Here is a 27,066-nt window from a genome sequence, read left to right as displayed (position 1 = left end):
CGCGCCGTACCACCCCAGCAGTGGACTCCCTTCCCTTCAATTATCAGCTGATGCCGCAAGACCGACCAGCGTGCCATCCTCCTCCACAGCTGAACTCCTTCCAGTGGCACAGGGAGAGGCTGGGGACTACTTTACCCCGTGATGGGGCCCGCAGCCCTTGCCCACCCCCAGCCTAAACACACTCCCCTTGCCCAGCTGGCCACCCCCCAGCAAAGCCCCCAGACAGGTGGTTTGCTCATCCTACTTCCCTGCACTGCCAGGTGTTTCTTGGCCTATTGAGCAGTATCCTTCCATTGGGGTCGTCACCCCTGGGTCTTCGTAAGTATTTCCCCTCAGGTCAATGGGGCTGGAGGGACTGTTTTTACCAACAAAGGGGTGTACAGGACCCTCCCCCCACTGCTGGGTCGAAGACCCCTCAGGGGCTAGAGCATTAATATCAACCCAGTCCCTTTAAGATGGGGCTGAGCTCCCAGTGACCTCTCGTGATGCCCACTACTTCCTGGTTGCCATACACACCTCTTGCCAGCATCCCAAAATGGGGTCTCTGCTGCTGCAGAACCTGTTTGAGACCAGCACGCAGGCCCTGGCCACCAGCAAGGACTTCTACCAGGTGATCGTCACCCGGAAGGAGGTGGGTGAACGAGGGAGGGTTAACGGTATGACTAATACTATTGATGAACCATTTTACCGTTTAATATTTTACATCCCTAGTGGTTGACTGATTTGTAACTCTGTAAGTTTGTAACTCTGAGATCCTTCTGTATTTTGTAATTTGCCAAAAGCCTGAGCAACTCTAGAATCTTGGAAGGTATAAGCAACTGATAACTATTCCCAGTTTTGAAATATATCTATGCAGTGTACAGTATCTGATATTATAAATACCACATTTCCACCAATTCAATAACTGAAACCTCAAGAAAGAACCTGAATCTCTATTCTCCACTGGAAAGTAGAACATTCTTACCAGGATCCCAAATAACAGAGCTGGGAAAAATAAGCTCTAAAATGAAATATTCCTTTTACTTCAGTGGGGCTCTACGTGAGGGCACAGGTACACACTTACAATTCATGGCAGATTGGAATCATATTCATTCCAACTGGTTGACAATTCTTTCTGGACCTCAAAGTGATTACTTTTCCTTATATTAAAATAGATTATAGTGGCACTCCCTTATAATCCGAAATCTGCAATAAAATTAAATTATAAAATCTGCAAAAGCTAACTAGGTCTACCTTTATAATTTAGAAATAAGATAATCTCCGGTCCATTTCAGATGATCTTTTCCCTGATCCACAATGGAAAACCCTTTAATTACCTATGATCAATAAATGTAGATTATACGCAAATTTGTCTCACCACAAAATGGAGATTTTATCATTACTATTTATAGTTTGCAGTGCTGCTGCATCTCTTTGGTGGATAAATAGAGGACTTCAGTCTTCCATGTGTTCAATCCAGTATATTTCACCAAGATAAGGTTAACTGAAAAATTCAAAGGGAAAAGAATTATAATTAAATGTGAAATGTTATAAACGAGACCATGATTAAAAATGTTTTTCATCATTATGACAATTCCAGAATTAGATAAATTCATGGAGGATAGGTCCATCAATGGCTATTAGCCAACATGGTCAGGGATGCAACCCCATACTCTCTCTGGGTGTCCTAATTTCCAGAAGCTGGGAGTGGACAACAGGGGATGGATCACTTGGTAATTGCCCTGTTCTGTTCATTTCCTCTGACATTGGCCACTGGGCTAGACAGACCATTGATCTGACTCAGTACAGCTGTTTTTATGTTCACGTTCTGCTAGCTTGAAGATATCAACACTAGGATTGGAGTAAAAGTCTTTAAATATTGAATTGTATAACAGTATCATCTATGAATCCAGTCAAGCATCAGGGTCTCATTGTGCTAAATGCTGTACAGACATGTAACAAAGACGACTGTCAGCTCTCTGGAGCAGGAACTATCTACATGACTGACAGGACACATCTGGTGATAAAACAGACATATATAGTAGAGTTGAGTGGAGAGCATGAAGTAACAATTCAATGAAGAGAATTTAGCAGAAGTCATAGCAAAGGTTAAGATTTTGTCATGGTTAATTTTAGTAAAAGTCACAGACAGGTCGCAGGCAATAAACAAAAATACACGGAGGCCTGTGACCTGTCCATAGGAGTGAGAGGGCTGACTGCTACGGGGGCTGAAGCCCGAGCTCTGCTGCAGTGGGGTGCCTGACAGCCCAGAGTTCTGCCACATGGGGAGGTAGGGGGTGACAGCCTGGAGCCCCACCGCCTGGGTGGGGGACTGAAAGATCTAGCCCTGCTGCATGGCTGAAGCTGAACAGTCATGGAGGTCCATTAAAGTAATGGAATCCGTGACCTCCATGATGAAATCATATCCTTAGTCATAGCACATCGTTTGCCTAATGCCAGATGGGAGTGATTGGTAAGCATTATAGCACAAGTATGTTGTAAAGGAGGGATTTAAAGTGGTTTTCTAGCAGGATGGATAAGAGTTGATTTTAAAAAAATAATTTAATTTAGTATTTTTTTAATTTAAATTGGATTTTTACTTAAATCAAATACAGATTTATTTTAAAAAGTAAACATATTGAAAATTTAATTTGAAACTTTGACAACCTATGTTAAGTCTTAAACTCACTATAATCCATTATAGTCATTTAAATTAAAACAATAATATTAAGCAGTACATATTTGCCGGCAAATATTTTAAAAATGTCATATCACTGAAATGGTGAAAGTCCCTGGCTAAGCACCTCTATCCAGAGTTTAAGTGCTAAGCCAGCTTTTATGCAGAGTTGTCATACCCCTGTTTGTCCCAGGATATTAAAGAGACAAAGTGGGTGAATGAAGTAATATCTTTTATTGGACAAACTTCTGTTCATGAGAGAGAAAAGCTTTTGAGCTTACATGGAGCTCTTCTTCAGGTCTGGGAAAAGTACTTTGAGTGCCACAGCTAAGTTGAAACAGATTGTAAATAGTTACATATTTCAATGGACAATTCAAGGTGAAATGGCCTGTTAACTCCTCTCCAATCATGGAGGTGGGGCAGGGAAGGGACAAAAGACCTTAACTTCCTCACAGATTTCCACCACAACGTCAAGAACTACCACCCATGGGCGATGCGTAGCATAGGCTGGGGAAGGCTGCGACTCCCCAAACAGCTCCCTGTAGCTCCACCCATGTTCCGCCCCAAAGCACCCTCCTGCTTGCCGCTAGTTGCCCTCAAGCGGGAGGGGCGAGACAGGCCAGGGGCTAGCCTCCCATGCCTGTGGTTCACCCACTGCACATGCTATCACCCATCCATTAAACTCCCTTTGGAATTCTCCAACATTAGCATCAATTTCTTTGATGCCAGGATCAGCTTCAACAAGGGAATCCTACAGCTATAAACAAGAAACCTACAGATTACCACACCTACCTTCATAGATCCAGTAACCACCCCAACCACACCAAGAAATCTGTTATTTACAGTCAGATACTCAGGGCATGGCTGCAATTGCGAGTTACAGCACAATAAAGGAGCCCCGGGCGCATTAGCTCACTACCCGTCCACACTGGCAAGGCACGTAGAGCGCTCTGACTCCGTGGCTACAGTGCTGCTGGCACTCCGCCTCGGCAAGTGGAATAACATTTTGTGAGCCCCTGCTGGAGTGCCGCAGTGCCAGTGTGAACCCCCTGGTCCTATAGTGCGCTCTGATTGGCCTCCAGAAGTGTCCAACAATGCCTGTGCTAGCCAGTCTGGTCAACACTTTGAACTCTACTGCCCTGCCCTCAGGTGACCAACTGTCAGACCCGCCCTTTAAATCCTCTGGGAATTTTGAAAATCCCCTTCCTGTTTGCTCAGCCAGGCGTGGAGTGCTCTCAGCGAATCTTTCCAGGCGACCATGCCTCCACACGCCAGGCAAGCCCCAGTATGGAGCAATGGTGAGGTGCTGGACCTCATCAGTTGTTTGGGGGAAGGACGCTGTCCAGTCCCAGCTGTGCTCCAGCCGCAGGAATTATGATACCTTTGGGCAGATATCAAGGGATGTGATGGAAAGGGGCCATGACCAGGACGCTCTATAGTGCAGGGTTAAAGTGAAGGAGCTGCGGAATGCCTACCGCAAAGCCCGTGAGGCAAACACCTGTTCCGGTGTGACCTGCCGTTTCTACAAATTGTGTTACAATAACAATGTGGCTGGTGAATCTTGCCCATATGTTCAGGGTTTAGCTGATCGCCATATTTGGGGTCGGGAAGGAATTTTCCTCCAGGGCAGATTGGTAGAGGCCCTGGAGGTTTTTCGCCTTCCTCTGTAGCATGGGGCATGGGTCACTTGCTGGAGGATTCTATGCTCCTTGAAGTCTTTAAACCACAATTTGAGGACTTCAATAGCTCAGACATTGGTGAGGTTTTTTGCAGGAGTGGGTGGGTGAGATTTTGTGGCCTGTGTTGTGCAGGAGGTCAGACTAGATGATCATAATGGTCCACTCTGACCTTAGTATCTATGAATCTACAAAGAGCTAGACGCGATACTTGGAAGCGACCCCACCTCCACTCCGAGTACCACCATGGACACTTCAGAGCCCAGTTCAACAAGGCGGGAGGAGGAGGAGGAGGAAAGCGGAAGCGAGGGTCCTGAGGCGGCGGAAGACACCCCGGAATCCCTAGATGCATGCAGCCAGGAGCTGTTCTCAAGCCAGGAGGAAGGTAGCCAGTCGCAGAGGCCGGTACTTGGGGAAGGACAAACACCAGAGGAGGTTCCCGGTAAGTGGCTTCTATTTCGGGAAGGAAGTTATTTGGTGCGGGCTCTTGGGGTGAGGAGGGTTAGGGCTGCATGCACGCCTAGATGTGGAATAAGGTGTTGATGTGCTCGCTCACATCATGGTAATCGGCCTCGGTGAGCTCTTCAAAGGCCTCATCCGGAACTTGGGCAATGCGCTTGAGCAGGTTTCTCGGGAGAGCCACTGTGTTCCTTCTCCCAGTAAGACTAACTTGTCCATGCCACTGTGCCTTGAAGGGCGGGGGGGGACCATTGCTGCACACAGGCAAGCTGCATATGGGCCAGGGTGGAATCCGCATTGCAGTAGAAGACCCTCCCTTGTTTCCCACGTCACCCTCAGCAGTGAGATATCTTCCAGGACGAACTCTTGTGGAAAATGTGGGGACAGTGTTCAGTATAGGGGCCCCCTGCCGCTGTTGGCTCTTCCCAAGGCACAGAAACCCAGAGGACAGTATAGCCGTGAAACAATCAGTCATACTTATGTTGTGCTTACTCACCATTTTGGGGCTCCTGTGGGTTATGTATGCTTGGTTTGGGATGAGCAAATTATGCTATTGTGTAGACTGTGCTTGCCCTTAAGTACGGGGGAATCATTGCTCTGTCTGGTGTCAACAATGCTGCCTCTGTTAAGTGTTGCATTTTGCCTTTACAGATGCAACCTTGAGATCTCAGCCGTCTGTGTTATCACTGGCCGAAAGACTCCAAAGAATCAGAAAGAGGCCATGTAGAAGCAAGGAAGACATGTTGCATGAAGTAATGCAGCATTCAAGTAATAAAAATGGAAAAGTGCAGAAGAGACGGGACAGTGAAAGGAGGATCCGCCAGCAGAATGAGGAGAGCTGGCACAAAAGTGTGGTGCTCTGGCAGCAAAGCATGGATCGGCTGATAAGCATAATGGAGCACCAAGCGGACTCGATCCAGGCACTCGTAGCCATGCAAGCAGAGCACTACCGTGCCCGCCCTGCCCCTGCAGCCCTTGTCCCAAAATTCTTTCCCTTGTGCCCCCATGCCACCTCCAACCCACTTTCCCCAACATCTGGGTTCTTACTGCCACCAGCTGCCTCCTACACCTGTAGCTTCACTACCCAGCCCTGAAAACTACAACCCTTACCCTCTGCACTCAACCCCCATCACCATGCAGTATAGCCATTCTGAAGTGCAGCACTCATTGCACAGCAGTCCAGACAGGAAGGCTGAGTATAACAACAGGACATATGCAAATCTGTGATTGTACCATTCCCCACCCCATCCCCTTGCCCTTTCTGTTCCCCAAGAAGTTGTTTCTTTTCAATAAATGGATTTTTTGCCTTTGAAAACATTCTTTATTATTGCATAAAGTAAAAGATACCCTAGCCCAGGAAAGAAACATGCACTGCAAGTCAGCGTAGCAAACACAGATTCCTACTAACATTGGAACCACTGCAATTCACTCCTGTGCAGGGCACCAGGCATTACTGGTGGTTTTCAGCCTCAAATTGCTCCCTCAAGGCATCCCTAATCCTTGCAGTCCCGCGCTGGGCCCCTCTAATAGCCCTGCTATCTGGCTGTTCAAATTCAGCCTTCAGGTGTTGAACCTCTGAGTTCCATGCCTGAGTGAATCTTTCACCCTTCCCTTCACAAACGTTATGGAGGGTACAGCACGTGGATATAACCGTGGGGATGCTTTTATCAGCAGGTCCAGCTTCCCATATGGAGAACGCCAGCGGCCCTTTAAACAGCCAAAAGCACACTCTACAGTCATTCTGCACTGGCTTAGCCTGTTGTTGAACCACTCCTTGCTGCTGTCAAGGCTCCCTGTGTAGGGTTTCATGAGCCACGGCATTAAAGGGTAAGCGGGGTCTCCAAGGATCACAATGGGCATTTCGACTTCCCCTAAGGTGATCTTCTGGTCTGGGAAAAAAGTCCCAGCTTGCAGCTTCCTGACAGGCCAGCGTTCCGAAAGATGTGTGCATCATGCACCTTTCCGGGCCAGCCTGCGTTAATGTCAATGAAATGCCCACGGTGATCCACAAGCGCCTGGAGAACCATCGAGAATACCCCTTCCGATTAAAATACTCGGAGGCTAGGTGGGCTGGTGCCAGAATCGGAATATGCATGCCATCTATCGGGGGGGCGCAAAAGGGACAGCTTCCCTGGGGCTCAGCAATTTAAAAGGCAGCGGGCAGAGCCCCGGGCTTGTTAAATCACCACCAGAGCCCCAGGCGGCACAGGCCAGACAGCAGTGAAGGGTTGGCTGGGGGAGTCTAGCCTGCGCCCCTTCCAACCGAGGCGCCCCCCCCACCCTTCCGGGAGCCCAGAACCACTCCACCACCCCACCTTACCCAGGACCCCAGCCGTCCTGCGTACTGGTAAGTCCTTTAAGTTACTTTCACCCCTGTCTAGTAAGTAAAGAGGTCCCCAAACTGTGGGGCATACCCGCCCTAGGGAGGTGCGGCGGAGGCCAAGGCCAGCCCCAAAAGGAAGCGGGGGAAGGAGCGCCACCCAGCTCCACTCCTGGCCCTGGCAGCCAGCCTTGCTCCCGGGGCCCCAGCCTTGGTCCCCTTACCCCTGTCCATGTCCCTCCCCCACGAGCTATGGCCCTGCTCCTGGGCCCAGGGGGGAGGGGGCAGGAGCAGGGAGAGGTATAGATAGGAGTAAGGGGAGGTGCAACCTTGAAAAGTTTAGGGACCACTGAAGTAAGGAATGCATTATTCACTATTTTCTAACATAAACAATGTAAAAGTTAAGAATTTGAATAAGAATTTGAATAAATGGAAGTTAAGCTTAATTGCTTAAATAAAGGTCTATTGATATAGCATATCTTCCTGGTTAGCAAAAAGAAGGACCAACTTTAGTGCAAAGGCTACATTTAGTTGCAAATCAACATGTTGTAAGGGTTACTAACCAATGAGAAACAACCCTTAGGAAGATAACTAAAAAGTACAAATGCAAAACAAGATTAAAATTGATGACTGAAGTCAATCAAGGCATGCTGATTTAACTCACGATTAAAATCAGCGATTTAAATTGCTTTGATTTGTTTTCTAGTGAAGGTCTTTTGACCCTTCCCAATCACCTCCCATCCTTTCTTTGTAATGAAGTCTTTGCTTTAGTAGTCTCCCAAAAGAAGAAAAAGAACCAAGGTTTCACCTCAGAGCTGCTGGCTTCTCGGTGAGATGTGAATAGTAGGTGAAGGAAGTAGTACATACTATATTACTCTACAGAGTTCCCTCCCAAGCCTTACTTCTAGGTTTTAGCTTCAAAAATATAATTTTTAATACACACACATCCCTCTGACTTGACTTGTGTCAGAGAAACTCCTTTCATTTGTATTTACAATTGGTTTGGGCATCCTTTTGGGTACAAACAACTACATACATTCGTCACTATCTTTTCTATCAATCAACAAACCCATCATTTCTGAGACTCGGAGATGGGAGCAGAATACATCACTTCCTGCTCTTTCAGAGCTCAGTGTTGCACACACTGCCCCATAGGTTAACCAGAGATAATCTGCACACAGCGATTAGTTAAGGGCCAGATTCTGCAAACATTTAGCGAAGGAAGTATTTCTTACTGACGTGAGCAGCCCCACTGAAGATAATGGATCTACATATGTGAGTAAGGGTTCTACAGCTACTGCAGGAGCGCTCAACAGAAAAACCATTAAGTGGAGGTCTCTATAACACAGCACAGGCAGCGTCTGGTGTGTCTGCCCGTCACAAGCGAGTGGGGTCGCTGAATTGAAGGAAAATTTAACTCCGCGCAGAACTGAGATGAGCGACTGTTTCAGTGACAGCGCGAACAGCAGAGCAAACTCCACCCCCCACACCTGAAGGGGCAGAGACGCACACCCAGAAACCCCACCCCAGGCCCTTCCAGGCTCCCCTGGGCGAGACGAGGCTGAGCACGAGCGAGCCCGCTCTAAAAGCTGTCCCGGGGAAGAGGTCTGTGGGGAGGGGGGGCCTAGGTGGGGAGACCTCTCCGATGCCCCGGAAGGCAAAGGCGCGGCAGGGACACTCCAACCCCGTCCCCTCTCTCTCCAGCTCGGGCGGGGAGACGGCCCCCAAACTTTTTCTGGCCTGTTGATCTCTGCCCCTCCTCAAAGCTGAGACAGGAGCTGATGCTCGTTGGCTGCAGCCGCGGTGGGGCCAGAATGGGGGGCTCGGGCCCCCTCTCACCAGGTCGGTTCTCCCAATAGAGATCAGGGCGCTGCTTGTTTAGCGGCTCAGGGCGGAGCTGGCGGGCGGCCCCGGCCCGAGTTCGGCTCTGTCCGCCTCTCTTACCGGGTGGCGTCTGGACTCGCCTCCTCCTGGGAGGCCGGGACGCATCCTCCAGCGCGTCGCGCGGCTCCCAACCCGCCTCCGCTCCGCACGGGCACAGACCGAGCCGGCCCCGCCCCACTCCCTCCCCCTGGGCCGGCAGATCCGCTTCCCGTCCGGGCGCCGCTGGCCCCGGCTGCTGTCAATGAATTTCCGGGTCGCCGGCCTGAGCTGCTGCTGCTGCGGCCGCTGGCGTCGGCCGCTGGCCGCGAGCTGAGCGGGACTGGGCTGCGGGCCGGGCCGGCGCGTGCGGCGCGCGGAGTGGGAGGGAGGCAGGCCCAGCCCGGGCTGAGGGGGAGCCGCGCCGCTGAACAAGGGCAGCGCCCGAGCGCCCGCTGTAGAGCCCGGCCAGATCCTACTCCCCGCCGCGGACGCGGCCAGACCCCGCTCCTCGCCTCAGCCAGCGCTTCTCTCGGGGCCTGGGGGCAGATGGACGTGCTGGATGTGGGGAGAAGAAGCGGAGGGGAGAGACCCTCTGAGGATCCGGTGAGTGACCCGCTGTGCCGGGGGCGTTCCCCTTCGGGCACGGCCCCGGTGCCGCCTGAGTGCCGGGAGGCGCGGGGAGTCCGCTCCCTCTCGGGTGGTGCAATGGAGGGGGGAGGCGAAGAGCAAAGGCGCCGCAGACAGATAACAGCCGCCGCCTCCTCCGCATGTCTGCAGCCCTTGGCATCCCCGGGGGTGGGGCAGCAAACTGGAGCCAAATGCTGAATGCAGCAGGGCAGTGGAGATTTGCTGAGGAGCCCAGTGCAGAGGAGAGAGGAGGCGGCTCTAGGGATGTCTCGGTTTTTGCGGCCACCAAAACAAAGGAGATTGGAAAGGTAGTATGTGCGCCTATATATACTGTACACGTAGTGCTTATTAAACATTACTCTCTGGGACCAAGAAATACCGAGTTAGGCTAATTATTAACTGGTCTGAGACAAGCGCTATTTTGAAGAACCTAATGTAAATGGTTTTGGTGAAGCCTTAACTGTGGGAGGCTCAAGAGACATCTCAGCTGTTTAAGGCATGTGTGTCAGACTATGGACAACAGAAGGTGTGGGCATTATATAATATGCATCCATCAAAATTTGTTGCTTATGAGGAATCCATTGCACTTCCCATTATGACTTTTCACGTCGAGTTTAGTCGCTTGTAATTCATGAGACAGTAAAGGGTTGGCAATGTGTGGTGGATTATTTATTTGGAAACTTCTTGGATAAAGAAGTGAGGTCGTTCAGTTTTTCCTCTGTTGAATGGTATATGTAGGTAACACTTACCAGTTTCTGTTTTTCTGGGTGCTGTGAATTCCTTGAGACTATTAAGAAGACAAGAATGGAAATATAAATGGTAGTTTTGTTGTACCCACAGAATTGTAAGAAACTTGAATTGTCATGGCCCAGTATCAGTTCCTTGGTTTAAAAACAAACATTTGCATTGACTTTAAGAAGACTTTAGGAAATCTTTACAAAAGAGGAATATTATAATAGGAGAGAGTTTTTGAGACTTGTGCAGCTATAATTATAGTTATCCTTTTGATATATACCCTATTTTCAGGATGTATAGCTTTGTTTATAACCATCTCTCTAGGTTGAAATTGAGCATTCAGAGTTTCAGATTGGAATTTTTTTCTATTACAAAACTGAGCCCTGATCCTGTAAAGTTACTCATGTGCATAAGTGCTTGTAGGAGCCCTTGATTTGCATTTAATTCATAAATTCAAACCTCCTTATTTGAAAGTGTATGGATTTTTTTTTTAAATAAAGTAGAACCATACTAATTGATGTTTGCTGAGTCACCCCCCCCCCCCCCCCAATCAAGGATACAGAATCACAAAATGCCCTTTGTTCACTTTTGAAAGTGTAGTTTGGTTTGAAATGAGGTTTAGATACTGCAACTGAATGTAAATGAGTGAACCCCCTGCATCCATGCAGAGAACCATTGGCTTCAGCAGGTCTCCATGTGAGCGCTGGAGTGAGACTTTTTTTGGTTGTTACTGGCTGTGCAGATTAATGAAGTAGAACTAATGAGATTCTCTTCTAGTATATATATTGGTTTTCTTGGTGTGTCTGTGTGTTTTTAAATCTTAGTGCATTACTCTGAGGATGTAGTCTGTCTTAGGTATTTGAGGAAAAAGTAGTAAGTGTTCTCTATCTCTGAAAGACGATATTGCTACCTGTAAACAAGAAATATTTTCCAACTAAAAATTTTAGGGACTTACATAGCCTGTTCATTTGGGGTTCATGTACAGCCGCTGACCGTATACAGAGAGACTGAGATAACATAATTCAAAGCAGGACTTTCTGAGCATGGAAAGAGCAAGCAGCATGAGGAGAGGAGGAGACTCTATAGCAGAGTCTTCTGGAATCTTATCCTAAACCTTTCTGTGCTCCTGTACTAGAACAATTTGTTCTCACACCTATGATGTGTCAAGGAGTTGGAATTTAGGAAGTTAATGTTGCTTTAAATAGCTTACTTAGTTGTAAATTGAAATTAGTATATCAAATGTTTCAGACCTAATTGTAAATTAAAATGTTTAAAATATCTGAAGTAATATGTAAAACAGAGGACTTGGCAATTAACTCATTTGTTGCCACCCTCTTGCATATAGTGTCAAAAACCGTGCATCATGAATAAAGACTCTTAATACAATATTCACTAATATGGTCAGAATTACAGATTGGTAAACAGGATCCAGTGAGACTACTGGTAGTAATTGTTATGCCTGATAGTAGTTAGTTAAAAATAAAAAATTTGCAAATTCAGGACCTGCAGTCGTAAGTCACTTGTTTTGCCTGTAAAGTTCTGTGCGTGCACACTGTCGCACACATGATTTCTTTCTGAGGAACATGCAACTTTATTGACGCAGCAAACTTAAAAAAAAGTCAGATTTAAAATGTACTCAATAACCTTCCTTTAGGTATTAGCCATTTTTTAATGGGGAAATTTTTTTAAAAAAAGTGTTTATTTAGAACCTAGTGTACTTCTCTTTATTTGCTCTTTATTATGTGAGGCAGTTTAACAATGTTTGATTTAATCTGTCCTTGCTGATTCTTCACCCAAATAATTATCTGCAGCAACACCATTTTCTCCTCCTCTGTTGTGGAGGTCCGTCGATTGCCTTTTGCATTGGTCAGTAGTATAGCGATATGAGCATATTTTTCGTGATTTGGTAAGTTTGTGTGATTGTTGGATAGTTGACCTGGGACCACTGACAGTTACCTTTACCTATCTTTCTTGGTACTTTCAAGATTTCAGCTGCCCTATGCTAAAGTCAGTATAGATATGTTGTAACCTTATAACACTTTCTAGACAGCGTGTGACTTCCTGTTGAGGGACTGATTGGCTATGTGAGACAGAGGGTCATGAATTCAAGTGGGGGAATAAGCAGATGGTGATTAATTCTACAGCAAATATATTATTATACAACAAAGATAAAGAACAAGGAAAGATACATATTATGCTTTTTGGAGTTTTCCATTAGGCTGCTGTTTAGGTAATGTTCAGACTGACACAAAATAATCAAGAATTCTTAGTGTTTCAAATTTCTGAATGCTGCCTGATAGCCTCTAACTTTCCAAATATTGTATGGGATCTGGCCACACTGCTCCGCTGGAATTCTTTGAAATTGTAAATGTAAGTATCATTAATGTTGCAAGACTTTAAATGAAAATAAATACTAAGACCTATGCTTTTCTTTAGAAATTTTATTTAATAAAAATTACTAGACTACTTTAGTAGCACTATTATTTTTATTTCAAATGGACCTGCTGGCATCGTCTTTCTTTGTTTCTCATTCTCTGTGGGTATATCAGCCTGTCATCACTATAGTGTAAGAGGAGTAGACTTTGAATTTTTCTGCTTTACATTATTAATGTGTAAAGTTCAAAGTGTGTGGAGTGCTTTAGCTAAATAAGATGTGTCCCAGCCCTAAGATGCTTTCAGTCAAATAAGACAAAATGTGGTGTGAGGAAGAAGGGATAAACACACCTCACTCACTTAGCTTGTAAGTAGTGACATACATACATCTTGTTAATATCATGACCTTTTAAATTCCCTTTTTATCCTTCATTTCTGCCCATCTGTCCCCAGTCTTCCCTCTGTACTCCTAACAATGCTTTCCTTTCCCACTTCCTGATTCCCTTGATCCCATCATAGACCTTGAGTTGGGTGTGAGTTACATCACAAAAGGATTAAAAGAAAAAATAGTTTACCAAGTCAAGAAAAAACTGAAGTTCTAAGTGCCAATGTCAACAGATGGTCTGGTGGGATCCTTATCCTTTCCAGCATTCTATTACAGTGTTAACACTCTCATTATTTGGAAATAACTTTGAAAAGTTTTAAAAAAAATAATGGGTTTTTCAAATATTATATATAAACTAAAGATACCCAATCCTCACCTGAATAAAACCATATCAGAACATCTCTAGGTAAAATTTTTGTCAAATACGGAGTCTATGTTTAGAATTAAAGGAAAGGAAAATCACTAATTTGGGATGTTGATCTCAACATTGAATTTTCTCCTGTTTTGTGTTAAACTGTAATACTACTTAAAGTAGCCTTTTGTTGTAATCTTATTTCATTTTGCGTTGAACAAAGACCTAAACTGTAAGACTGAGAAATTCTTTCAGAATTTTGAAGGATGATCACAGTAAGAAAATATAGTAACAACTGATAATGGGTTATAGTGCTGTAATAGATGTATCTTTGATTAATGCCTAGTTCTTAATAATCTCTTCAAGCATCTACCTCAGCTGAGCAGCTGCATGGCAACATTATATCTGTACAGTTCTCTTAGAATTTGTGATTGATCCTAAATTGACAGGGATGACAGACCTTTGTTCATGGTATTATATAACTGTGTTGTTAACATATAAACACTATACCTCTTGGTGGTGGTTTAAAAAAAACCCATTACGCTTGCAGAGACCTGCTTATCCCTGTATCAGGACTGAGATGCAGATTTTGGTCTCATAATTAAGTTTATCTAGGGATATGCTTACGACTATCAGTCAGTGCTTATACACTGCACACTTTAATCATAAAGTCAGTTGAAGATGTATTACATTAAAGTAGTGTATAACAGATTATTGTAAATTAGATTTAAAATACAGATTAAAAAAAAAAAGGCAGTTCATGCATTGGCTCTATGAGTGTACTTTGTTGGATTATTCCCTCTTACAAAGGAGCTGTTTAGTTTTTAATATCTGTCTGGTATACTTGAAGAATTTTTGTTATATAATGTGCTGAACTAAATTTGCATCAATACTGGAAGTAATTTGGTTTTCCTGTTATGGCATCTTTACAGCATTCTAGGGTTTCCAGCTATATTTCTTTCTGTAACCAACTCAAGAATTCCAATTTTTCAAATGTTCAGCTTTGTGGTGCCTCTCTTTGTTGTGAAAAGAATACCCCCAAAATCATACTGTACATTATTCCAATTTCACATTTGGAACTGTGCATCTCTGACAGGGTTCCAGCCCAGAGCATGCTCTAATTGGTTCAGTTGTCCGGAGCCACTATCCAAGTTCTGATACATCCCTTCATATGTGAAAAATGTTTCCTTCTGACCTCAGTGGCCGCTTTGAACGTTCCTGTTCCCAAATCTCCTTTACCCTTTAGGGCAGGGGTGGGGAAACTTTTTGGCCCGAGGGCCACATCTGGGTATAGAAATTATATGACGGGCCATGAATGCTCACGAAATTGGTGTTGGGGTGCGGGAGGGGGTTCTGGGCTGGGGCAGGGGGTTGGGGTATGGGGAGGGGGTGAGGGCTCCAGCTGGGGATGCAGGCTCTGGGGTGGGGCTGGGGATGAGGGGTTTGGGGTGTAAGAGGGTGCTCTGCGCTGGGACCGAAGGGCTCTGAGGGCAGGAGGATGATCAGGGCTGGGGTAGGGGGTTGGTGCGTGGGGCAGTGGCTCAGGAATGCAGGCTCTGGGGGAGGCTTACCTCAAGCGGCTCCTGGAAGCAGCGGCATGTCCCTTCTCCAGCTCCTATGCGGAGGCGCGGCCAGGAGACTCTGCTCTGCAGGCTACCCCGTCCTCAGGTGCTGCCCCTGCAGCTCCCATTGTCTGCGATTCTTGGCCAATGGGAGCTGTGGGGGTGGTGCTTGGGGTGGGGGCAGCCTGCAGAGCAGAGCTCCCTGGCTGCCCCATACGCATAGGAGCCGGAGGAGGGACATGCTGCTGCTTCTGGAAGCCGCGTAGAGCTGCCCCCGATTGTGCTTCCCAGCTGGAGTTCGAGGGCCAGATTAAAATGGCTCGTGGGGTAGATCAGGACCGTGGGCCGTAGTTTGCCCATCCCTGCTTTAGGGACTGCTTCTGTTTTTTTTTTTTGGTTCATTCCCATTATATGGTTAGCCCCTCCACAGTTTGGGAGTGTTTCCATCTTATTTCCTGAATATGTGCCTCATGAACCTTTTTCTGGTCATCTAATTCTTTCCAAAAAGATGGCATCTGTACCTGCAGTTTGTGAAACTGACAGCAACATGGTTCTTGTTGCCAGCTTTTCACTGGCCTTTCAGGTCCCTTGAATCAACTTCTTTTTTTTTTTTTGGCATCCCCCATTTAGGAGCTCTATTGTCATTTAGGGAAGCTTGTAGGACTCCCCCTTCTGCCCCTTGAGTGGTCTGATGTAGTTCCTTTAACAAATTATTCAAGGTCCCCAAGCTTTTGACATCAGGGAATTTCCCCTAGGTATCAGGAAGTTTAAAACCCATGGCCAACCCCTCACCTTTAAGTTTACACATTGGGTATGTTTCCTTGATTACCCCATACTTGTCTGTTCCTATAGACTGTTTCTTCTGCGTAGCTACAGTCCTTCACCCACAGTCCAGTTTTTTAACAGGGATCACCTTTATATGTGCTCTACTTTCCCACAACCAAAACAGATTGCCTGTTAGGCTTTACTCTTTCTTGCCCCAGACTGGGTCCAAATAGTCTTTTGTTTAGACTTTGCAGTACCCTGGGACCCCTCCATTGCATGACAGAGTATCTTTACAGTATTAGTCTCATCCTCCCCAATTTTCTTAGTGCACTGCAAGACCATATATGTCTTAGTCATTGTTCAAATGGGGCAGACCCATCTTACATGCCCCTCCTGCTCACAGTCAGTGCACACAATTGGCAGGATCCCAGACTGCCTTCCCTTTTTATGTCTACAATGGCTGATCCTTTCTAGTCACTTGATCTCCTCTGTGTTGTGGCTGCTGCTTGGGCATTTCCCAAAACAGGAGATGGAGCTCCCAGGGTTGCTGCTACCACTCTATATGCCATCTTAGGGGGGTGAATATCTGACAGCTGAGGAAGGGGTCTGTGCCTTTTCTGCTCAATCATTGCTCCTTGATGGGATGGGGATCTGATCATCTCATTGCTGGTACCAGTTGTGAGAGGGTGCCATCTGAGAGCACACCCTCTTACGCCACAGCACCCTGCGCTCAGGTTCCTCCTGATTCTCCCAATAGTTTATCCACAGCTTTATCTCTTTAAAGTATTAGCCTCCTTCTTGGGGGTCTAATTTATCAAGTCTTTATACAGTATTGTCTCCCTTGGCCCTTTAGGCCCAAACCCATTCCTTTTGGGGCTTTCCAGTCACGCTTGCAGGACACTCTGTTCCTTCCTCGTGCTTTAAGGGAATCCACAGTTCTTGTTCTTGGGCTTTGCTGCAGGCAGACTTTCTCCTGCCATGTGCCTCTCCAGGCTGTCTGTCTTCTCTCTTTCTTCTGGCTCTCTAGAGGCTTCTGTTTTTATCTCCCTAAAATTCATGATTTTAGTTACATGACTTTGATTGTTTACTCCTCTTGGGGAGGTGAGCTAAGTGTGTTTATAGGCGGGGCTTAATCTTCACCATTTAAAAGGCCAGTCACTCTGTGACAATGATTTATATAAAATGTCACCAAGATATCAAATATGCATCCATAAGAATATACAGTTTTATGTGTATGAGTGTACTGGGAGTCATATGTGAAGGTAATTGATAATTTTATATAAACAGGTTTAAAATTAATGAATTTAAAACAAATAATGGAACAATATTTAACCTCTTTCAACCCCCTCCAGAATTGGGACAACTATGCAGCAGGAAGGCATATCTACATATACCAATTCTGTATGTCTTAATGAGATAAAAAAAAGACTCTAATGCAAAGACCACATTCATCACAGCATGTGGAATGAAGACTTTTTTCATTGTAGCCAAATAGTGCATTCTCCTTATAGAAAATGTACATTTTAAACTGGAGTTAACCTAGCACTTACTTTATTGTAAATTTGGTGTTAAAAATATAATAACATAGATATTTCCAAGTCTGCATGGTTATATGTGTAGCCCTTACATTTGCTGGAGTACCCTGGATTCTGCTAGTCATAATTCTGATGCCAGTCATAATTGCTGATGACAGTTAAAAATGTAGATCATAAACTATCCAGAGTTTAACATTCTGGAGGTAACATATAGCTCTTGTTGATGAAAAGAAATATGGACACAAGGACGATCCACAAGAATTTACTCTTTAAAAGTCAGTTTATTTTGTAATATTTACAATTCTTGATTTTTAGTAGCGTCCAGAAATTTTACTTTTAACGGGTTCCAGCAGTGATATATGTTTGAAAGACCCAAAGAATTTTAAGTGAACTTGAACTGTTGGAGTCAAAGATAGTAGCTGGTCATAGCTTACTCTTTCCTTTAAGCAACCTGAAAGAAGCATCAGGACTCATCCACGTGACTTTGTAAAAAATAGGTAAGGACCTTCAAGGATGAAAGGAGCTGTACTTCTGTTTCAGTTCTAACCGACTTACCCAACAAATAAGTCATTCCAAAAATCTATTTTGTAGAGAGTTTCTAGGACAAAGCAAATAGAAACCTCTCAGTTTTAACCTGATTAGTAGTTGATCTAGAACTTTTAATTCAAAAATACCAGATACAAATACAGCTGAACCCCTGTTTTACTAAATAAATAGGAATTTAGGAGTCCATAAAATCAAAAAGTTCATAAAATTGAACATCTTAAAATTATAGTGGATACGGTGCATAAGTTGTGTATGGTGCACTAGGTCACTTTCTTGTCCTTCAAGCCACTGCAGAGCTATTTCCATTGGACTGAAGGCATTGTCATGTCAAGGGATGTCTACTTGTTCTTCATTGGTGCCACTTTTGTTATATGCTTTATTTATTTTTGTGTCAGGAAAAAAAGGTTTGTGTAAGTGGTCATTCATAAGACTGATGTTGGTTAATCAAGCTTATGTTGTAAATAGAAATCGCTAACTACCACCAAAAGTTCTCTAAGGCTGAACTAGAATATTGTGAAAGTGTCCCATTCAAGAAATATTCCTTTGGATAGGAGATGGCTTCCTGGGTGTTTTTAAGGGCCTGATCCTAAGTCCGTTGAAGTCAGTGGGAGTCTTTCCATTAATTTCTATGACTTTGCTTCAGACCTTAAGAGATTAGAACAACTATGAATATTGCCACATTCAGAATAGAGTGCTTCTGCAATGGAGGCAGGAGTATAAGGCAGTTTCCCTGCTGTTATCTCCTGCTGCTCCATTTATATGGTGCCCCAGTCTCAAGGGACCAGTTGGAAAAAGAGTGGGGGAAAAGGCACAACTCGAAACAGAAGAAGTTTGTTTGTTGGGGTTTTTTATTTTATTTTTTACAACCAGTACCATAAGGCTAGGTATGTCATCAGTCACATGCAGATGGGACCTCAGAGTCCCCCAAGAGCAGTCTTGTGTTTCCCTATGGAGTCCATTCTATAGGTTAGGAACCATCATACTAATAAGAGAAATTAGAGGTGGTAGATGCTCATTCTTCATTGACATTAATGGGAAAAGTTTTGAACTTGAATGTTAACTTAAGTTGTCTTTTTATCTATGTATATATCTTCAGTGTAAATGTAGTTTTCTTTTGACGTGTATATTATTGACAGATAATGTCAAGGAATTTCAGATGAAGGCAACCTACAAAATAGCTTCCTTGGGAAATGGTGAAATTCTGATTTATTTTTTTTTCCCAGCACTTCTGTAGCTGCAGTCCACTTGGACTGGACTGTTATCCCAGATCATCCTTCCTCTCATCCTTCAGCCTGAAACTAACAATAATTACATGGAGGAAAAAAAGTTAATATAATGCTAAGGTCATACGGTTAATCCCACAGAAGTCTGGAAATGCCAAAATTAAAGTTGATGTGCAAGATTTTGAAAGTGTTTCCATGTGCATATGCATTATGATAGCATATTTAAAATAATGTATTTGCATATGAATGTGAGATTAACCAATCATAGGTATATATGTGTAGCATCGTGTAATGTTTTAATTCTTGGGTACTTTAATTTTGTCCTAATTATATGGACTGCTACGTTTAAGATATATTTTATAAATTGTATCAATGCCCCTTTAGTATACATTTGAAACAAATATGCCTCATAACAGTAATTTATTATGTAAAATTTTCACATGCTGTTTCTTGGGGAAACACTTAGCATTGTATTAAACATGTATATAATAGTTTATTGCTTGAATATTTATTTTATGTAGAAGTGTATCTGATCTCTTTTTTTTTTTTTAATGTAATACCTTGAAAATGTCTTAAACTTAATTTCTCTGCGTAGGTGATGTACTATTCTTAAAATATTAAACTTTAATTTCACCCAAGAATTTGACAATTTATGCATATACAATAATTATTTGAAAGTTATGTAAATTTAAAACTAAAAGTAAGTTGAAAACTAAATTTTCCCATACTGCAACCTGAAAATATTTTTCCAGGTGCTGAGTATTTAAAGGACTACTATCAGCAACTAGAAAAATCACATTTTTATGAAAACTTGGTACTTACTGTAATTACAAGTAGGCCCTGTGGTCCCAGTCCTGTAAAGAGATGCATTCAAGTAGACTGTTTTTCCTGCATGTAGCCCCATTGAACTCAAATGGCCTTCAAGCGGATACAAAGTCTTGTCTGCGTGCAGCTGTTTGTAGAAGAGGGGCCAAATATTACAATAACTGAAATAATTTAGTGGGGGAAAAAACATAATCCTTGTATTTTTCAGTGTAATTTCCCAATACAGTAAGCCAGTTGTTTTCTCAACAGAAGAGAACCTTCTTTGTAAAGATATGTGGAGGAGCAAAAAAACCTTTTGGGAACCCACAATTTTTTAATAGGAACTTAAAAACCAAAAAGTAAAAACAGGATACCATATAAAGGGTGTTCTGTCAGAAACTTGAATTTTTACTGCATTAAATAATACTAATAGTGTATTTATAGTAATATGTATTAATGAAGCACACTGATAGTGACAAAAGTATTGACAGAGTTCATGTTATAAATCAATCTTAGAAAAATTATCATGACAGTTTACCAAACGGGAGACAATCTATTTTCCTGCCTTTTATTAGGATGATAGAGAAAAACACTAATCTTAGTTTCTGGCATCCAAGTAAAGTATTATCACAGACAACTGAGTGAGTAGGATATTGCAAGGCAATTGTACTTTAATCATAAAATCTTATCTGTATTGATATTGAAAACTTAACTATTTCTCTCTGATGTACTTCTTTCGTATACTAAGTACATTTTTTCTTTGTGCTTCATAGACTGCTTCTGATATAGAATCATAGGACTGGAAGGGACCATGAGAGGTCATCTGTCCAGTCCCTTGCACTCATGGCAGGACTAAGTATTATCTAGACCAGGGAATGGGCGAACTACAGCCCGCAGGCTGGATCCGGCCCGTCAGGGCTTTGTGTCCAGCCCATGGGACTGCCAGCGCCGTGAGCCCCGCGCCGCTCGCAGAAGCGGCAAACACTATGTCCCTGCGACCTCTGGGCAGAGAGCCAGGGCAGAGAGCACCGTATGCTGCCGTCACCTGCGGGTACCTCCCCCGAAGCTCCCAATTGTTCCTGGCCAATGGGAGCTTCGGGGGAGGTACCCACAGGCAATGGCCGTGTGCGGAGCCCTTTGCTCCCCCTCCCCCAGGGGCCACAGGGACGTGGTGCTGGCCGCTTCCGGGAGCAGCGTGGGGCCAGGGCAGGCAGGGAGCCTGTCTTAGCCCCACTGTGTGCTGCTGCCACCCCAGAGCCACTCCAGGTAAGCGGCCGGGCCAGAGCCTGCATTCTGAACCCCTCCTGCACCCCAACCCCCTGCCCTGAGCCCCCTCGTAAACCCCGCATCCCTCCTACCCCCTAACCCCCTGCTCTGAGTCCCCCCCCACTCCTTCCCACACCCAACATCTTGGACCCTGCATGCAATTTCCCCATCCAGATGTGGACCTTGGGCCAAAAAGTTTGCCCACCCCAGATCTAGTCCATCCCTGTCAGGTGTTTGTCTAACCTGCTCTTAAAAATCTCCAGTGATGGAGATTCCACAGCCTCCCTAGGCAATTTATTCCAGTGCTTGACCACCCTGACAGTTAGGAAGAGTTAGTACAAAGAGTACTATACAAGATGCCATATGTAGGTCCTGTGTACTTACTCAGTTGCACGGTAAGACCAAATTATGTTGCAACTTTTTATTCTTGTCCCCATGAAATATTCTTCATTCCCATCCCCCACAAACAGCCACAGCTCTGGCACATGGTTGAAAATGCTAATTGACATAAAATGTGTTTAATTTATAGCATGATTGTTTCTGAGGATAAGTATTTTTTTCCTCTGTGCTCTCTAGGTGGCTCCCAGACTCCTTCCTGCTTGGCTACATGGAACAGTGCAGGAAGCATACATTAATCAATTGGCCTTTTCTTTATGGAGAAAGCTGCAGACCAAGAGGCAGTTGCGGGAAGGTCCCAAAAGGGCAGTGTGTTAGAAAATTAATGTCTGGTGCCTGGCTCCATCAAAACAGCAAATTTCATGGCATCTTGGACCAGATGCCAAGTTATATAGCTGCTAAACTGTGAAGACTACAGGGGCCCTAACAGAGATAAATGGGGCAGGTCACATCTTAGAGCTATCATTTCATGCTTTCTGCAAATGCAGGCAGATGATACTGCTTTAGTTAACATTGTTTCATGTGTTCAAGGTTTTCTCTGTTACCATAATGGCTAGGAATGTTTTTTTTAATGAAAGTTCAGATTTTGGAGCAGAGCTATGCAGCATATTTCTGACCCCAGAATACATAGGGCCCCATTATTTTGAGAAACAATCTGTATGACAATATTTGAGCAACACTATGTATTTGTAATGTCGTGTGGAGATACTCTAGGCTTACACAGAATTAGGAGGCTAATGTTGTTTATTAAAAGAACTCCACTAATTTGCTACATGCTATAACAGCTTGTATAGTAGAGTAACTTCCACCAGTGCTGATTACAATACCATGGTAACTTGTAAGGTTTACCAATAATTAAAGATTTCATTGTATTGCAGATGTAAAAGGTGACATAATTTTAGTTGCATGTTCAACCTTAACTTTGGCATTTCCTGATGAGTACATAAGCATGTACCCTTAATATTATATGAACATTGCTTTTTGCATTCAGTTTTCTGTTTTTTAAACAGAAGTGGGCAGGGATGAGAATATTCCTCAACTGGAGCCATTTCACTGTAAGTCAATAGGACCTCACTGCCCATACCTTAGTGCATGGCTACATGGGAAACTTGCAAAGCGCTGCCACGGGAGCGCTCCCACAGCATCACTTTGAAGTGCGAGTGTGGTTGCCTGCGAGCCCTGGGAGAGAGCTTTCCCAGCGCTCCTGGTAATCCACCTCCATGAGGGGATTAGCTCAGAGCGCTGGGAGCCTGTCCACACTAGTGCTTTAAAGCACTCAGACTTACTGCACTCGGGGGTGATTTTTCACACCCCTGAGCCAGCAAGTTAGAGCGCTATAAAATGTAAGTGTAGACAATCCCTAAGGCTTCCTGAGTTTCCTTAATCTTTATTTGGCAGCTTGAATATTAAAATACTAGATCTTGTAAGTTCACATTTATTTACCAGCTGGTTAATCATCATTAAGTTACTTGGAAGTAGCTAAATTTATCCTTATTAAGAAACTGTCTTTTATTAAAGTAGAACCTCAGAGTTACGAACACCAGAGTTACGAACTGACCAGTAAACCATACACCTCATTTGAAACTGGAAGTACACAATCAGGCAGCAGCAGAGACCTCCGCTCCCCCCCCCCCCCTCCCGCCCCCCAAAAGGCAAATACAGTACAGTGTTAAACATAAACTCCAAAAAAGGGAAAGCAGCATTTTTCTTCTATGTAATGAATTTTCAAAGCTGTATTAAGTTAATGTTCAGTTGTAAACTTTTGAAAACAGCCATAACATTTTGTTCAGAGTTACGAACAACGTCCATTTGTAACTGAGGTTCTACTGTAATATTTAATCTGATTTAAAGAATATTCATTACCATTTACTATCATTAGGCTAAATTCTTTTCCTAGAAGATGTCCCAATAAAGCAGCCATTCCTGGATAAGTAGAGGATACACTATAGTTTTATCCTTTGTATATATCTTTTTTTGGGGGGCACATGCTATATATAGGGCTGCAGTGGATTTTAGAGTGAAGGGCAGTAGCAAACTAGCACACAGTATATTATACAACAGTGGGGTGTTGAGGACTGGGAAGCTTTGGGTATGTCTATACTACAAATGCTACATTGGTGGTGCTGCAGGTATGCTGCAGTAGTACAGATAGTTGCTACAGTGACAGAAGAGATTTTTCTGTCAGTAGTAAATCTGCCCTCTCAAGAGGCGATAGCATTATTGACAGAAGAAATCCTCCACGGACCGAATGGTGTTCATACTGGGGCTGATGTCCACTTAACTAGGGGTTTGTTTACCGGGCAAAAAAAAACTTGTGGCCGTGAGTCTCAAAGCCCAGGTCCGTAGTCCTGGACTCTGATGCTCACTGCTGCAGGGTTTTTTGTCATGCAGACATACTCTATGTGTCTCAGGGGTATGAATTTTTCACTCCTCTGAGCAATGTAGCTAGTTTGACTCTACTTTTAGATGTAGCTCAGACCTTTGTATAATGACACCAGCACACACCCCTTCTGTGAAATGCATCATGTGCTCTTTAATATAACTGTACAGTTCAGTCTTTGTTTTTAAGTATTTGCTGGAAAATTCCATCTAATTCAAGATTTGAATTAGTGGTTTCAGTGCAACTAGGTATTGTGAAGCAAGTATTTATAGCACTGATTCATTTTCTTTGGTGCACTGATAGTGTTACATGTAGTATATTCTCTCTAGGCTTGGCAACATTTTTTTATATCATTTTGATGGATAATATTGGTTTTAAGCATTTTAATTTTTTTTATCAATTTAAATTTTCACAGTTGTGGAAAATTATGGAGTGAGGGTTAGACACAAATTATTTAATGGCAATAGATGCTGAGATTCAAAAAGTTAAAGCTTTATAACCATTAAATCACAAATTGTCAACATCACATGTCAAAATATATGCAGTAAATACCCTGAAACTCTAAGTTCTCAGCAACATTTTTCTTACTAATCTGTAAATTTCAATTATTAATAGAAATATTTTTCATCAGTTTGCACGCATATGGAGAAATCAACGTTTACTAATAAATTTAATCCTTCCAAACCTGGTTCTCAGTTGCTTTGTAGAGAAAGACAATGTTTTAAAAAGCATGAAATCCAAATAGCTCTTCTCCAGCTTCCATTCTTTCTGCATTGATGGATACTGATGATTTGTCATGCCTCTTGAGGTCATAAAGCAAAACAAATTTGGATCATAGAATCATAGAATATCAGGGTTGGTAAGGGACCTTAGGAGGTCATCTAGACCAACCCCCTGCTCAAAGCAGGACCAATCCCCAACTAAATTATCCTATCCATGACTAGAACCTTCTTGTGTGTTGGCTTTTGGCAAATCCACAAGATCATAGTGCCTCATAGGGAATTCATTCAGTGAACTTGTGTTCCTATCTGTAAACTATGCAGTGTTGTCGTAGCCGTGTTGGTCCCAGTATATTAGAGGGGTAGTGTGTGTGTTTTATTGGACCAACTTCTGTTGGTGAGAGAAGACAAGCTATTGAGCTTATACAGAGCTCTTCTTCAGGGATGGGTAATCTGTATAATAGTATTTACAATGTTACAATTGAGTAAAAAGCTGAAGCTATTTGACTTGAATGGAGAGGACTTGATATTTAGCTATATGAGACGTAAGTTTAGCCCAGCTGAGAACTGGGTTCTGTCAAATGCACAAAGTAACTGAAAATGGGAAAGTAACATTTTCTTATCTTTTAATTATAACATTAGGTGTTCCTTGTAACTCTAAAGTGAATTTGAGACAGAGATGTAGTTTTTGTAGTTGACAATGTCCTATTAGGTTCCTTAAGTTGTTTTTAAAATACATATTGAAATTTGCCTAAAATCTGTGTTAACTTTAACGTTTTTTCGCATTGATCTTAATGGGGAATGACTGTTCTTATTCCTTTAACTTGTTTGCTGTAAGAAAAGTGGTAGCCTGCAAAGAATAAGTTTAGCGAGACCTACAGCCATAAAAGCAGGACTTCAAAAGTTAAGGAATAATTTAAAAATATTCATATTCTAGTTTATTTATCTCCTTGTAGAGTGCTTCCTAGGAAAACAGGAGTGTTAAGTTTTGAGACAAAGCCAAAAATCTCTGATTTCATGGGATTGATTACTTTATATCATAGTTTGATTTTTAGCAGTAAATATAGCCAGTGCTATATTTGGAAATCAAAAGGAGCTAATGACTGTTGATATTTCTCTATAAAAAGGGAGTGGGTCACTGCTGATTCAAGCTGGTCCAAAAAAAGAGTACTCATTCTGAAAACGTTAATACAAACTTTGAAGAAGAAAGCTGCGAAAATCTACTTAACTGGGCCCACCCTCATTGTATTTGAACACCCTAAAATACATTCCTATCAAACTGCTTTATGAAAAAGGAAAAATAGTTGACCTCCTAGGTCAGTTCTTACTTTGGATTGCGTATAAATAATTTCCTCCAAGTGCTGTCATTGATCAGTGGCTATAAGGCTTTTTGGCTGATTCAGACCTAACGGTGTGATCAGTTGTGGCATACCAAGGTCTAAAGCAGCTTGTCCTTCATAGAGAAAACCTTGGTTAACCTATCATCATGCCAGTTTAAAAAGGAGCCTGACTGTGCAGCTGCTACTTGTGAGCATATCCCATTGAACAATTACAATTTTCCTTCATGTGCAGCAGCTGCATAATCGAGACCACAGTCCCTGTAATTCAGAAGCCATTTCCAATAAACTTTAACTTTGTAGCACTACTTTGGGTCAAGATTCTTGTTTTTTTGTTAACTGAAGCAATTGTATTCAAATTCTGTCACTTGGGAACTTGAAAGGAATGAGCACCATCTAATATTTGTGGTGATGGGCATTATGCACTGCTGTTTGATTTTTTTTTTTCATTTTTGTCTTGAAAAGAAAATGTCTGAGAGCTTTGGGTGGGGCCAGTGGCTATTCTGTAAAGAAGCTCCAATTAATGGTTTGGGTGTTTTCCTCTATTATGTAGATTTCATAAAAGGAAAAATGGGCAAGCCTTTGCGTGAGTGAATTGTGTCAGTGTTAAATCAAAGATTTCCAGAACAGCCAGCCTCTAGAATATGTGAACATTCTTTTCAATTTCACTCCGTTCCAGTCAAAGCATATTCTGACACTCTAGTTTTATATTTTTAAAAAAGCAAACAGCATCCTGAAATGGATTTGAGGGATTGCAGTTTACTTAATCTTTTTGTTTTGAAGCATGTTCTTTTATTAGAGTAAATTCTTGGTTATGCCAGTTGTTTGAACTTATGGATATTGGAGTCTCTGATATGAACAGCTAAATTAATAGGATTTTTCTTAACATCAGTGGGAAATAACATTCCCCCTCTGTACATTTAAAAAAAAATTTGTATTGCAGTAGCAGTACAACATTGCTGGCAGCGAAACATGGACGCTGACGAAGACAGAGGAGCAGCAACTCTCTGTCATGGAGAGGGTGATGGAAAGAATTATTCTGGGAATTTCAATCCGTGACTGAGTCCCCAGTGAAGTGATCAGACAG

The 27,066-nt window shown here is 43.2% G+C and overlaps 3 protein-coding genes across 5 annotated transcripts in view; 2 read left to right on the top strand and 1 right to left on the bottom strand.

Moving 5' to 3' along the window:
- Positions 1–6,055, top strand: part of LOC311517011 (uncharacterized protein) — a 46,928-nt gene extending 40,873 nt beyond the window's left edge. Inside the window, exons 4-5 of the mRNA XM_084621482.1 lie at positions 4,529–4,774; positions 5,443–6,055. Of these exons, the coding sequence (XP_084477608.1) occupies positions 4,579–4,774; positions 5,443–5,885 (639 nt within the window). The 5' untranslated portion in view covers positions 4,529–4,578 and the 3' untranslated portion in view covers positions 5,886–6,055. The remainder of the gene's footprint in view (positions 1–4,528; positions 4,775–5,442) is intronic.
- The window catches only part of KRIT1 (KRIT1 ankyrin repeat containing), a 41,674-nt gene extending 32,493 nt beyond the window's left edge, over positions 1–9,181 (bottom strand). Inside the window, exons 1-2 of the mRNA XM_084621480.1 lie at positions 9,056–9,181; positions 1,358–1,483 (exon numbers count right to left, since the gene is read on the bottom strand). The gene's annotated coding sequence lies outside the window, so the exon portion shown is untranslated. The remainder of the gene's footprint in view (positions 1–1,357; positions 1,484–9,055) is intronic.
- Positions 9,182–9,301: 120 nt separating this feature from the next.
- Positions 9,302–27,066, top strand: part of ANKIB1 (ankyrin repeat and IBR domain containing 1) — a 159,389-nt gene continuing 141,624 nt past the window's right edge. For all 3 annotated transcript variants that reach the window (XM_084621477.1, XM_084621478.1, XM_084621476.1), the window contains exon 1: positions 9,302–9,577. The gene's annotated coding sequence lies outside the window, so the exon portion shown is untranslated. The remainder of the gene's footprint in view (positions 9,578–27,066) is intronic.

Source organism: Lepidochelys olivacea (assembly GCF_965140295.1).
Source record: "Lepidochelys olivacea isolate rLepOli2 genome assembly, chromosome: 2".
NCBI lineage: Eukaryota > Metazoa > Chordata > Testudines > Cheloniidae > Lepidochelys > Lepidochelys olivacea.
The sequence above is the reverse complement of the archived record's forward strand: the minus strand, read 5'-3'. Positions and strand labels throughout refer to the sequence as shown.